General features: G+C 46.0%; 1 gene segment (V, D, J or C); it reads left to right on the top strand.

Moving 5' to 3' along the window:
• Positions 1-9,269: 9,269 nt before the first annotated feature.
• On the top strand, positions 9,270-10,268 carry LOC126082141 (T cell receptor beta variable 20-1-like). The segment is given in 2 exon segments: positions 9,270-9,325; positions 9,859-10,268. Coding segments are annotated over 2 exon segments (441 nt in total).
• The last annotated feature ends 516 nt before the right edge of the window (positions 10,269-10,784 follow it).

Here is a 10,784-nt window from a genome sequence, read left to right as displayed (position 1 = left end):
CTGGTCATAGGGGAGTGTGATGTCTTATAATTCATCCCTGGGTAAGAATGGTGTTCTGAATTCAGGCAAAAACCATAAAGACTGATAAGGTTGTCCACCTAAAAATGTAAAATCCTCTACATTAAAAAATACAATAATCTAGAAAAATATTTCAGGGGTAGTAAAAAGAGATATTTATACATTTATAATGTGTTTAATGATGGTAACGACAGTAATAATAGCTGTTGTTCGATAAGCACTTAGTACAACTAGGCACTAAGCTTGTTTCTTTTTTTAACATATATTAGCTTGTGTGAGGAAATAAAGAAGGAAGGAAGGCAGACGGGAAGGCAGGAAAAAAGGAAGGAAGGAAGGGAAGAAAGAAGGGGGGCGGAGGAAGTGGGGGAAGACAGAGGACAAAGTTGGAAGAGGCCAAGACAGGTAGAATTTGTGAGGAAGACTACCAGAGAGACAGAAGAAGAAACTACACAAAGAAAGAACTCCAAACACAGCACAGGGCTGTCTGCATAGGGATTGTGTTGGGAAAATTTAAAAGGTATTTGAGAGGAACCCAGAGAGCACTCACCAGCACCCCCAGAAGGGCCATGCTTTGTAGAGGGGCAAAAGTAGCCTGGAGCAGGAGTTGGCAAATACAGCCCACAGACTGGTCACCTGTTTCTGTAAAGAAAGTTTTACTGAGGGAGAAGCACTTCCAAAATGGCAGCATGAGGAACTCCACACACTTTCCCGCCAGTGTCTTGACAATTTCCGGTAAAAAACAAACAAACAAACAAAATCTTTTAATGTCTCTGGAAATGTTTCCAAGGGCATACAGCATATGGGGACACATTTATTCAAGAAAACCTACTAAATCTTGGTAAGAACAGTGAGAGTCTGTGGCATTTGAGCCTTGACAACCCCCCTCCCCAGCTAAGTGTGACAGAATTTCTACTTTCAGCTATTTGAAAACATGGAGCTCCCTCTTCCAAGCACTCCCCCCCCACCCCCACCCCATCTAGGGCTACAGTTTCTCCCTGCAGGGGGAGACCGTGAGCATTCTTTTTCTCCCTCCTCCCACCCCCAGTTCTGTGTCACAGAAACTCTATTCCGGGCAAGCGCAGCCAAGAGCCCTGTACTCCCCACTTTCAACCAGCACCCACTTGTAGGTTGGAAGTTCTGCCCCAGGCTCAACAGGCCAAGAATACTGGGACCAGTCTTCCTCACCCGGCTTGTTCATGGGGAGGATATTCCACACAGGGAGAGGCAGACCAAAAAAATGCTGACTGCCACACCTTCCCCAGGGTACCCCACTCATGGAGCAGGGGTATTCTTCTAGGAGATTCAAAGAGAGCCCAGCCGAAATCTTTGTCACCCCAGTAAGGACGGGAGTCAGGGAGACTTCACCATGCCAAGGCCATGCCCTCTGAGGAGTGACAGCATCGGAGACTGCACACAGTAGAGGAAGTTGTCTGTTCCAGTCAAGCCACTAAACAAACAAGTAAACAAACAAACAAGGAGCCGGCTGGAGCAGGGAACTCGGTATCCAGAGCTGCTACAATACATGACATAAAACGTTTAGATCCATTCAAAGTACTGAAAGAAAAGAAAAAACAAACTTGTCAACCAAGAATCTTATACCCAGCAAAACTATCACTCAAAGAAATGAAGGTGAAATAAAGGCATTTTCAACAAACACAAGCTGAGAGAATTTGTTGCTACCACACAACCTTATAAGAAATACTAAAGAGAATTTTCCAAGCTGAAAGCAAGTGATATCAGTGACACTTGCCCTGTGATTCTAGCCCACCTAATGAAACAAAGAGCACCAGGAAAGACGATGACGTAGGGAGTTACAGTAGAGAGTGTAACTGCCTGTTTCTTCTTTGTTCTTATCTTAACCCATTTCAAAAGCAATTGCACGTACAACAATATGTATATAATTGTGTCATTGGGCCTGTGGCTACAGAAATGTAATATATTTTATAATAAAAGCACCTAGGAGGTGAGTGGGAGCAAAGTTCTGTTGGAGAAGAAAATGATGTTTGCTGCTGTTAATTACTGTGGAGTTGATTTCGACTCATGGTGACCCCGTGCACGTCAAAGTAGAACTTTGCTCCATAGGTTTTCCAGTGGCTGATTTTTTCCAAGTAGATTATCAGGGCTTTCTTTCAAGGCACCTCTGGGTGGTTTAAAACTGCCAAACTTTTGGTTAGCAGTAGGGCACAAGCCATTTGTAGATCAAATCCACAGGAAGAAATGAAGAGAACCAGAAATGTAAATAAGAAGGTTAACATGACAAACTGTAAATATAAACTAGCTCTCCTTTTCTCTCTCAGCTTCTTTAAAAGACATAGCAGGGTCACAAGACAGAATGTTTGAAATGAAATGAGCACGAAAAAGAATAAACAATATATATAAATCATGAATCACAAGCATAATTTTGAAGTTAAACCATGTATATTGTAGAAAAATACAGTGTGATTCCAATTATAAAACAAAACAAAATGATACAAATTTTAGATATGTTTACAAATGTGCAAAAACTAGAAAGAAATTCAAGGGATTAGTAGGCGTGTTTAAAATAATGGTCGCCTCTGTTGGGGAGGGAGAGAGGAGGATGGTTTAGGGAAGAGAACTGACTACAGGATACTGCACGAATTGTACCTATTCATCTGCTTTTGAGTACATAGGTATTAATTTTATTAAAATCCTTTCTACATTATTTATAGTTAAAATATTTTTACATGTTCAATATAAAACATTTTTTTCAAAAGTGAAATATGAATATATGAGCATGTAAAGGCCAGGAAAAATCCACATAACACTATTGGTTGATTACCTGGAGTGGGTGGGAATTTCTGAAAAAGTAGAAAGCGTAGGGGATGGGAGACAAGAAAAGCATTAAAGTATTGTCTGAGACCTTTTTTTTTTTTTAATGGAAGAAAAGCAGAGACAGAGAAGCACAGAAAGGCATGTTAAGCATGATTTACCTAGAAATTAACAATGTCACATGGTCTCCCCTTTGAGCGAGGGTAAAGCTCCCTCCCGTGTTCTGTGAAGTACTCTTGTCTCATAGAGACCCCATGTGTGCAGAGTAGAACTGTGCTCCATAGGGCTTTCAAGGCTATGGTCTTTCAAAAGCCGATTTCCAGGCCTTTCTTTCAAGGCACATGTGGGTGGGTTCCTATCACCAATCTTTTGGTTAGTAGTCATGTGCGTAACCATTTGTATCACCCAGGGACTCCATAAAACATCAAAACAAGACACAAAAATTGCTCAGAAACAATCTGGAATGAAGTCTTACAACTATGACATGGCCGACTTTACAACTGATTTCTCTTTCCACCTTGTTTGTGTCATGATTCTTCCTTTTCATAAATTGTCTTCTCCATTTCTTAGATCTCATAGTATGTAGATTATAGATTCTGATTGTAGTCTTCCAACTACATTGAGAATGGCCGATTTGACTTTCTCTCAACCTACATTATAAAATCCAGAAGACAGGACAGATTGGCTCTGCTTTTCTCAAGAAAGTGCTCTTGGAAAACCCAACTCTAGTTACAGGGGTTGTGTCGTTTTGAACAGCACACCTGGGGCCTGCCGCTTTTACTTGACGAAGCAATAAGGGAGGATTTCAGGGAGTCGAATTTCCAAGTTAGGGGCCCGGGCACCCAAGAGGTGTCCATTACAAGTGAGCAGGGGAATCATTAATGTATTTGCTGGATAGAGAGACCCTGGGAGAAGAGAAAGAAATGGCGAGGATGTCACACCTGAGTTTTCAGAAGCATGTCCAAGCCAGTGAAGACTCCAGTTAATCTCTTTTTAAGGGGTTAAGCCTGGACAGCACAAATAGCACGCTAATTTTAAGTGTGACAACATCAGAATCTGTGAAGTCACTTATTGGTTTCTAGAAAGCTGAGGGAGAAGAGCAGACTAGTGTGTTATCAGTGGGAAGGTACCGGAGGTGCAGACAAGTAAACAGTTCTCAGGTGTGTGATTGAAACGTAATAGGGACAACGCACTCAACATCGATACAGGTGTAGCGAGCCGCTGGGTTATTAACTCACCTAGCTGGGTCATTAACGTTTACATAGAGCAGACCAAGAATTCAACATAGCTCTGTTAAAATTATGTAATCCATTCTGGCCACAAAACTGGCCATTTCTAACCACCCCACCACTCAGCTACTCAGCTTTGGAAAAGTTATAGGTTCTGTCTAGACACATCTTCCTTTTTTCAATATAAGCTGAACTAATTTGTCTTACCCTCAGAAGTCCAAACCTACTTCTTTTTTCAGACAAAATTTCATTCTGACCCCTTGAAACAGCAGCTCTCACTTTGCTGCTGTAATTTTATGGCCCCTTGTTAGAGCATGAACAAATCAGTCTCAGAAGAAACACAACGCGAATGTTCCTTAGAAGTGAGGATGGAAAGTCTTCTACTCTCACACTGTGGACCTATCATCAGGAAAGAGCAATCAATAGAAAAAGACAGCAAAGTAGAAGGTCAACAAAAAAGGTGGAGACCCTTAAAGAGATGGGCTGACAAAACTGCCGAAACGATGGACTCAAACATAACAAAGATTGTGAAGATGGCACAGGACCGGGCAATGTTTCATTCTGTTATATCTAAGGTTGCCATGATCCAGAGCCAACTCGACAACTAACAATATTTCAGATTACTTTTCCAGCTCTCTATAAGGAGTGTTCCTTAGTGCCCCATTCTTGGTTCCCTCCAAATCCACTGTTACTCCTGGTGCCCAACACCTTTGCTCTTGTCACAGGGGAGTCATGCTGTCATCAGCCTTCTCTTGGACCCACTTCCACTCTGATGAAGCTGCTGTCCTACCAGTCCAAACTGCCTATGACCAGACCAAAAAACATGTTTACTTCTTTGCCTGCTTGATCTCTTTGAAGAACGTGGCAATGCTGACCATACAATAAGTCTGCAGATGTCTCTCAGCTGTGTCATTCATAGGCTTTCCAATTAACTTTTTTATTTTCTTTTGTTTTCTTGAATGCGGTATTCAGAACCTAAATTTTTCCGTTGAATCTTCACTTTCCCAGGAAAATTCCTCTTGTTCTCTTTACATTTTAACCCTTTAGTTTAAGGACTTAGCTGTTCATTTTTCTTCTTGTTGTTGTCAGTTTAAACTTTTAAAAATCTCTCCTCAAAACCTATTAAAATGTCATGTGCAGACAACTTGTCCAGGGTCACCTGAGGTACAGGTATAAGGCCTTTCCAGGGTGTGGTCAGAAGTTGAGAGTCAGAATATCTGGAGGTAGGCTATGGGAATACGTATAAATTTTACTAAGCCTCTAATGATTTCTTGTTAGTGGTAAATTTGAGGACTATGATCACAGGGACTTTAAAACCCATTGCCATTGAGTCCATTCAGACTCAGCGACCCTATAGGACAGGATAGAACTGTCCCATAGGGTTTCCAAGGCTGTAAACTTTACGGAAGCAGACTGCCACATCTTTCTCCCACACAGCGGCTGGTGTGTTAGAACTGCCCACCTTTCAGCTAGCAGCCGAGCACTTAACCACTGCACCACCAGGGCTCATAGCCAGACTTAAGGGACTAATAAAACAGCAGCTCCACCTAAGCTTCTACCATTTTGTCCTTGCTCTTTTTCTTCTCTCTCTTCTTTCTTTTTTCCACTTGCTCTTAGGTTTTCTCTAAACTTCCACTTTCCAGAGGCCCCTGAAATGGGGCTGGAGGTTTGTTTGCATTAACCATGTAAGAAAACAAAGATAAGGTCAAGAATTTGGACAGAGGTCCCTCCTCTGTGGAGGGAGCCCTGAGGCTGGGGTGTGTCCAGGGCAGGGAGGTAACTGTAGAATGCACTTTGCAGGCCAGGGTCACCGCATCTCCCTTCCTCTCTGCCTTGAGCATTGGGAACCAGTGCTGGGAGACCCCATCCTGCTCATCCACGTGGACACCAGGCTCCTCAGCTGGATGGCCCTGTGCTTCCTGGGGGCAGATTAGCTTAGGGACACGGGAGTGTTTGAAGAAAGGGTGCTTCTCCAACTAGTTTGCCCTGCATGCTCCCTGACCTCGGTCCTCTTCTCCTGCAGGCCACACAGAACCTGGAGTCCTCTAGACCCTCCATCACAGGCTCACAGAGGTGGGCCAGAAGGTGACTCTGAAGTGTGACTTCCCCCTTCTGGTCACATATTTGTGTACTGGTACCAGCAGAGTCAGGGACAGGGCATGAAGTTTCTGATTTCCTTTCAATATCAAAAAGCCGAGGTGGTGTCAGGGATGCCCAGGGAGTGGATCTTGGCCAAGAGGCCCAAAAGGCCCTTCTCCACACTGAGCATACAGCCTGAGGAGCATGGGGACTCAGCGGTATGCCTGCATGCCAGAGGCTGTGGGGGCACCACACAGTGTGGCCAATCCCTCAGCCCATGCACAAACCCTTGGCTTTCTCCCACTCCTGACTTTAAGAACACCTTCCAGCTTGGTCTTCCCGCCACAGAAGCAATACGAAGGTTGACTGTTGTGGTTCCAGCTGCTCCCAGTGGAGAGAAAGACCGTGAACGATGTCTTCAATCATCACCATGGGTGTGCTTTGGGGCACTGGCTTCTGAAACACCTAAAAAACCACACAGCATCGGGCAGTCTGAAGAAGACAAGCTTAGAAGTAGAGGCTCCAAGACAAATCTTATATATATACACACATACATACATATATATATAGTGTATGCATATATGTATTTATATATTATATATGTATAAGAAACCCTTTGCCGTCAAGTCAATTCTGACTCATAGCAACCCTGTAGGACAGAGTAGACCTGCCCCATAGGGTTTCCAAGGAGTGGCTGGTGGATTTGACTGTGGATCTTTTGGTTAGCTGCTGAGGTCTTAAGCACTGCACCGCTAGGGCTACAATATATATGTACATATGTGTGCATATACATATATCTGTTTAGATATGTTTTATACATATATTTATACATGCGTATGTGTGTATGCATACACCTATATGTATATAGACATTACCAAAGGACATTGAAGAAAGGCCAGGAAACAACCAAGAGGATGAAACTGACATAAATAAACACCTAAAACTGGCCAGAGAGGAAGTGGCCAATTGGACGAAAGACCCTGGTGTGAGGGCCCTCATGGACCCAAGTGCAGCCACCATGCTCGGCTCGGCAGCAGACATGAGTGGTGCGTTGATTTCCACAGCTGCTGCGGGTACCTGTGACCGAATCCAGGGGTCCCTCTTACCCTGAAAAAGATGACGGGATCTAGAGGCATCCTGCAGTACCAGAGTGTCTGCGAGCTCCTATGGGCAATCAAAGCATCACCATAAGCAGAAGGTAAAACAGACCCGCCAGTCGGAGGAAGCTTCCTGGGGAGTGCGGAGGTACCGCCCCCAGGGCAGAGGAAAATACAGAGGCCCTGAGACCCACGAGGAGGTGCACTGACTCCTGTCTCCTGGCCTCAGGCTCCTCATATTCAGAATTAGGGAACCTGCATTGAGTGGCTTCAGGATCCCTGCTGCTGTTCATCTAGCCTTCTAAGGATTTCATATATTCGGCCAGGGAGTCCCCAGAGTGTTCTCCTTCCCCTCTCTCCTCAAGTGCTGGGCACACAAGGAGACCCCTCCCCACAATGGCCAGACAGGTCCTCTGCTTCGTGGCCCTTTGTCTCCTGGGAGCAGGGGAGTGTGGGCTCAGGGAGGGATTCCTGCCCCACCTGCCATGATCTGCTCTCAGCCCCCCAGGGACAGCAGCATCAGCACCTCCTCTCTGGGCTACAGCTTCTTTCTCTTCCCTCACAGGCATCGCAGATTCTGGAATCTCTCAGACCCAAAATACCCGGTCTGAGAGAAAGGACAGAACATGACCCTGAGCTGTGAACAGAGTTTCGATGACTACTCCATGGACTGGTACCAGCAGGACCCAGGGCAGGGGCGGAAGCTGGTCTACTACTCACCTGTGATAAATGACATCCAGGAAGGAGGTGCAGCTGCAGTCCACAGTGCCTCTCGGCAGAAGAAGGAGTGCTTCCCTCTGGTGGTGACACGGGCCCAAATGACCCACACAGCTCTGTACCTCTGTGCCAGCAGCAAGCCACACAGAAGCACGGCCACCCCCTCCCCGTGCACAAAAGTGTCCCAACCACAGGCCTGGGCATTTTGTGTCCACACCCTGCCCTCCTCCTACAGCCCAGCCAGGCACACGAAGCTGCTGCTGCTATATAAAAATGAACTAAAAGGAGGGCATATAAAAATGAAAGCAAAATGCTTTGGAGAAAACCCTGAGGCTCTTTGCAATTGCTCTTCATTTCCAGGAGTAATCCTGCAGGTCAAGTAGTCCAGCACACGCAAAGCAGAGAGAAATTCCCTAAATTTCCTAGGACCCATTTCCACGGGCCAATACTCAACTATGACGTCCACTACAGTAAAGTAACTCGAATTAACTATCCTCCAGTCTCCATGTTGCTTTACACAGAGACCTGCGAGCAATGATCAATAAACACTTCCAGGATCAGGCCCATCATTCCATGAGGTGAACTCTCATGCCATAGTCCTGAAGTAAATGCCACATGGAGTGAACAAAGGGGTGTCCTCATCACCAAAAATACCAAACCCACTACTGTGGAGTCAATTCTGACTCATAGCTACTCTATAGGACAGAGGAGAACAGCCTCATAGGGTTTTCTAGGCTGTAATCTTGATGGAAACAGACTGCCACATCTTTCTCCTGTGGAGCGGCTGGTGGGTTCAAACTGCCCTTCAGTTAGCAGTCGAGTGCTTAACCACTGCGAAACCAGGCTCCTTTGTCCTCTTCACAGCCATGAAGAAACACTGCACCTACAGCCTAGGATTTCTTATGCTCACCAGTAGCTGTCATGATTAACCATGATTTGTCTTGGTCTGATAACTGAAAACATTGCACAGAAGAAAAAAACTGACAATAACACCAACCACTACACAGATACCCCCTTTCCTTTTATACGGCTAAGAAAGTTGCGTAGATGTTGTTGTGAGCTGCCATCGAGCCGATTCCCACTCACTACAACCCCGTGTGAAGGTGCATAAGCCATTTCAAAGCTCCAGGTCTCAGCTTATCTCTTATAAAATTAGAGGCTGGATTAGAAAGCCTGAGTCCTCTTTTGGGAATGCCTAGTTCTCTGACCTTTGAGAAACGGATGCAGGTTGCACCATTGGTGAGCTCATCCCAAGGGGGCAGATCAGAGCGTTCCTCAGGAGAGCCCCCTAGGGGTGCAGAGAAGAACCCAGAGCAGGACCCAGTCTCTTGAGAGAAAGTGTGGTGAGAGGCCAGCCGTGGAGGATGCTGGTGCTGCTTCTGCTCCTGGGGCCCGGTATGTGCCTCATGTGGGTGTGTGTGTGTTTGTGTGGGTGTGTTTGAGTGTGTGTAAGTGTGTGTATATGTGTGAAGTAGTGTGTGTATGAGCGTGAGAGTGAGTGTGCTTATGTGTGTGCATGTGTGAGAGTGTATGTGAGTGTGTGTACGAGGTGTGTACAAGTATGTGTGTATGAGTGTATATGTCAGTGCCTGCATGAACATGTGTACCCGTGTGTATATGAATGTGTGTGTATGTGTATATGTGTGTGAGTGTGTAAGTGTGTGTATATGACTGTGTGTGTCTGTCTGTGTATGTGCGTGTGACTGTGAGAAGGTGCGGCCGTGCCCTCCAACAGCTAAAGGGCAAGGTGAGAGATGACCAGTCAGGGGGCTGGGGTTGTGATCCTGAGAGCAGGACAGGGAGATTTCACAGAACAAATAGGGCTCTCTGGAGCTGGGGGAAGAGTGGGGAGTGAGGCTGAGGTATCTCCTTGGGTCAGTTAGGGCTCCTGGCCTAGAGCCCCTCACCCTTGGCCTCTGTGTCTCCAGGCTCCATGCTGGGTGCCCTTGTCTCTCAACACCCGAGCTGGGCCATCTGCAAGAATGGGACCTCAGTGGAGATCAAGTGCCACGTCACGGGCATCCAGGCAACAAGGATGCTCTGGTATCTCCAGCTTCCAGAGCAGGGCTTCACCCTGATCGCAACTTCTGTCCAGGGCTCCGGCGTCACCCACGAGCAAGGCTTCACTGGGGCCAAGTTCCCCATCAGCCACCCAGACTTCACGTTTTCAAATCTGACGGTGACCAACGCACAGGCTCAGGACAGCAGCCTCTACTTCTGTGGTGCCAGTGACACAGTGCCAGGCAGAGATCAGGGACCTGAGCAAGAACCTCTGCCTGGACGCCCCCTTCTGTTCCCCAGGGGTCCGTGGGCCCTGTGGGAGGGGTGTGCAGGGTAGGAAACCACAGCTCCTTGAACTGAGACACCTGTGAGTGTGTGTGCGTGTGTGTGTAGAGAGAGAGATTGAGAGTGTGTGTGTGCGTATGTGTAGATAGGGAATGTGTATGTTCGTATGTATATATAGAGTGTCTGAGTGTGAAGTGTGGGGGCACCTTGTGTGAAACCCAGAAAACGGGCATGGCGCTGGGTCTATAAGTGACCACCGACATGGAGACATCCCTGGACTGAAAATTATAAAACCTGGATGGTTGTCCTGACTCTGCCACATGTTAATGATGGAAAACATGATTGGAAAAATTCACTATAGGTAGAAAAAAAAATGTAATAATAAAATTCCTGAGATTTTTGTGGTAAACGTGGACTTCAGCTTTCCTAGACTATTCAACACCATCTTCTCACCATGTTGGGCCCTCGAGATAAAGAGGGATAAGTCAGCCAAACAAGAGCTTCACTCATGAGAACATTTCCATGATGAACTACATAGTACTTTGCTTGATGAATGAACAGGTAAGAA

The sequence above is a fragment of the Elephas maximus genome, chromosome 8 (assembly GCF_024166365.1).
Source record: "Elephas maximus indicus isolate mEleMax1 chromosome 8, mEleMax1 primary haplotype, whole genome shotgun sequence".
NCBI lineage: Eukaryota > Metazoa > Chordata > Mammalia > Proboscidea > Elephantidae > Elephas > Elephas maximus.
The sequence above is the reverse complement of the archived record's forward strand: the minus strand, read 5'-3'. Positions and strand labels throughout refer to the sequence as shown.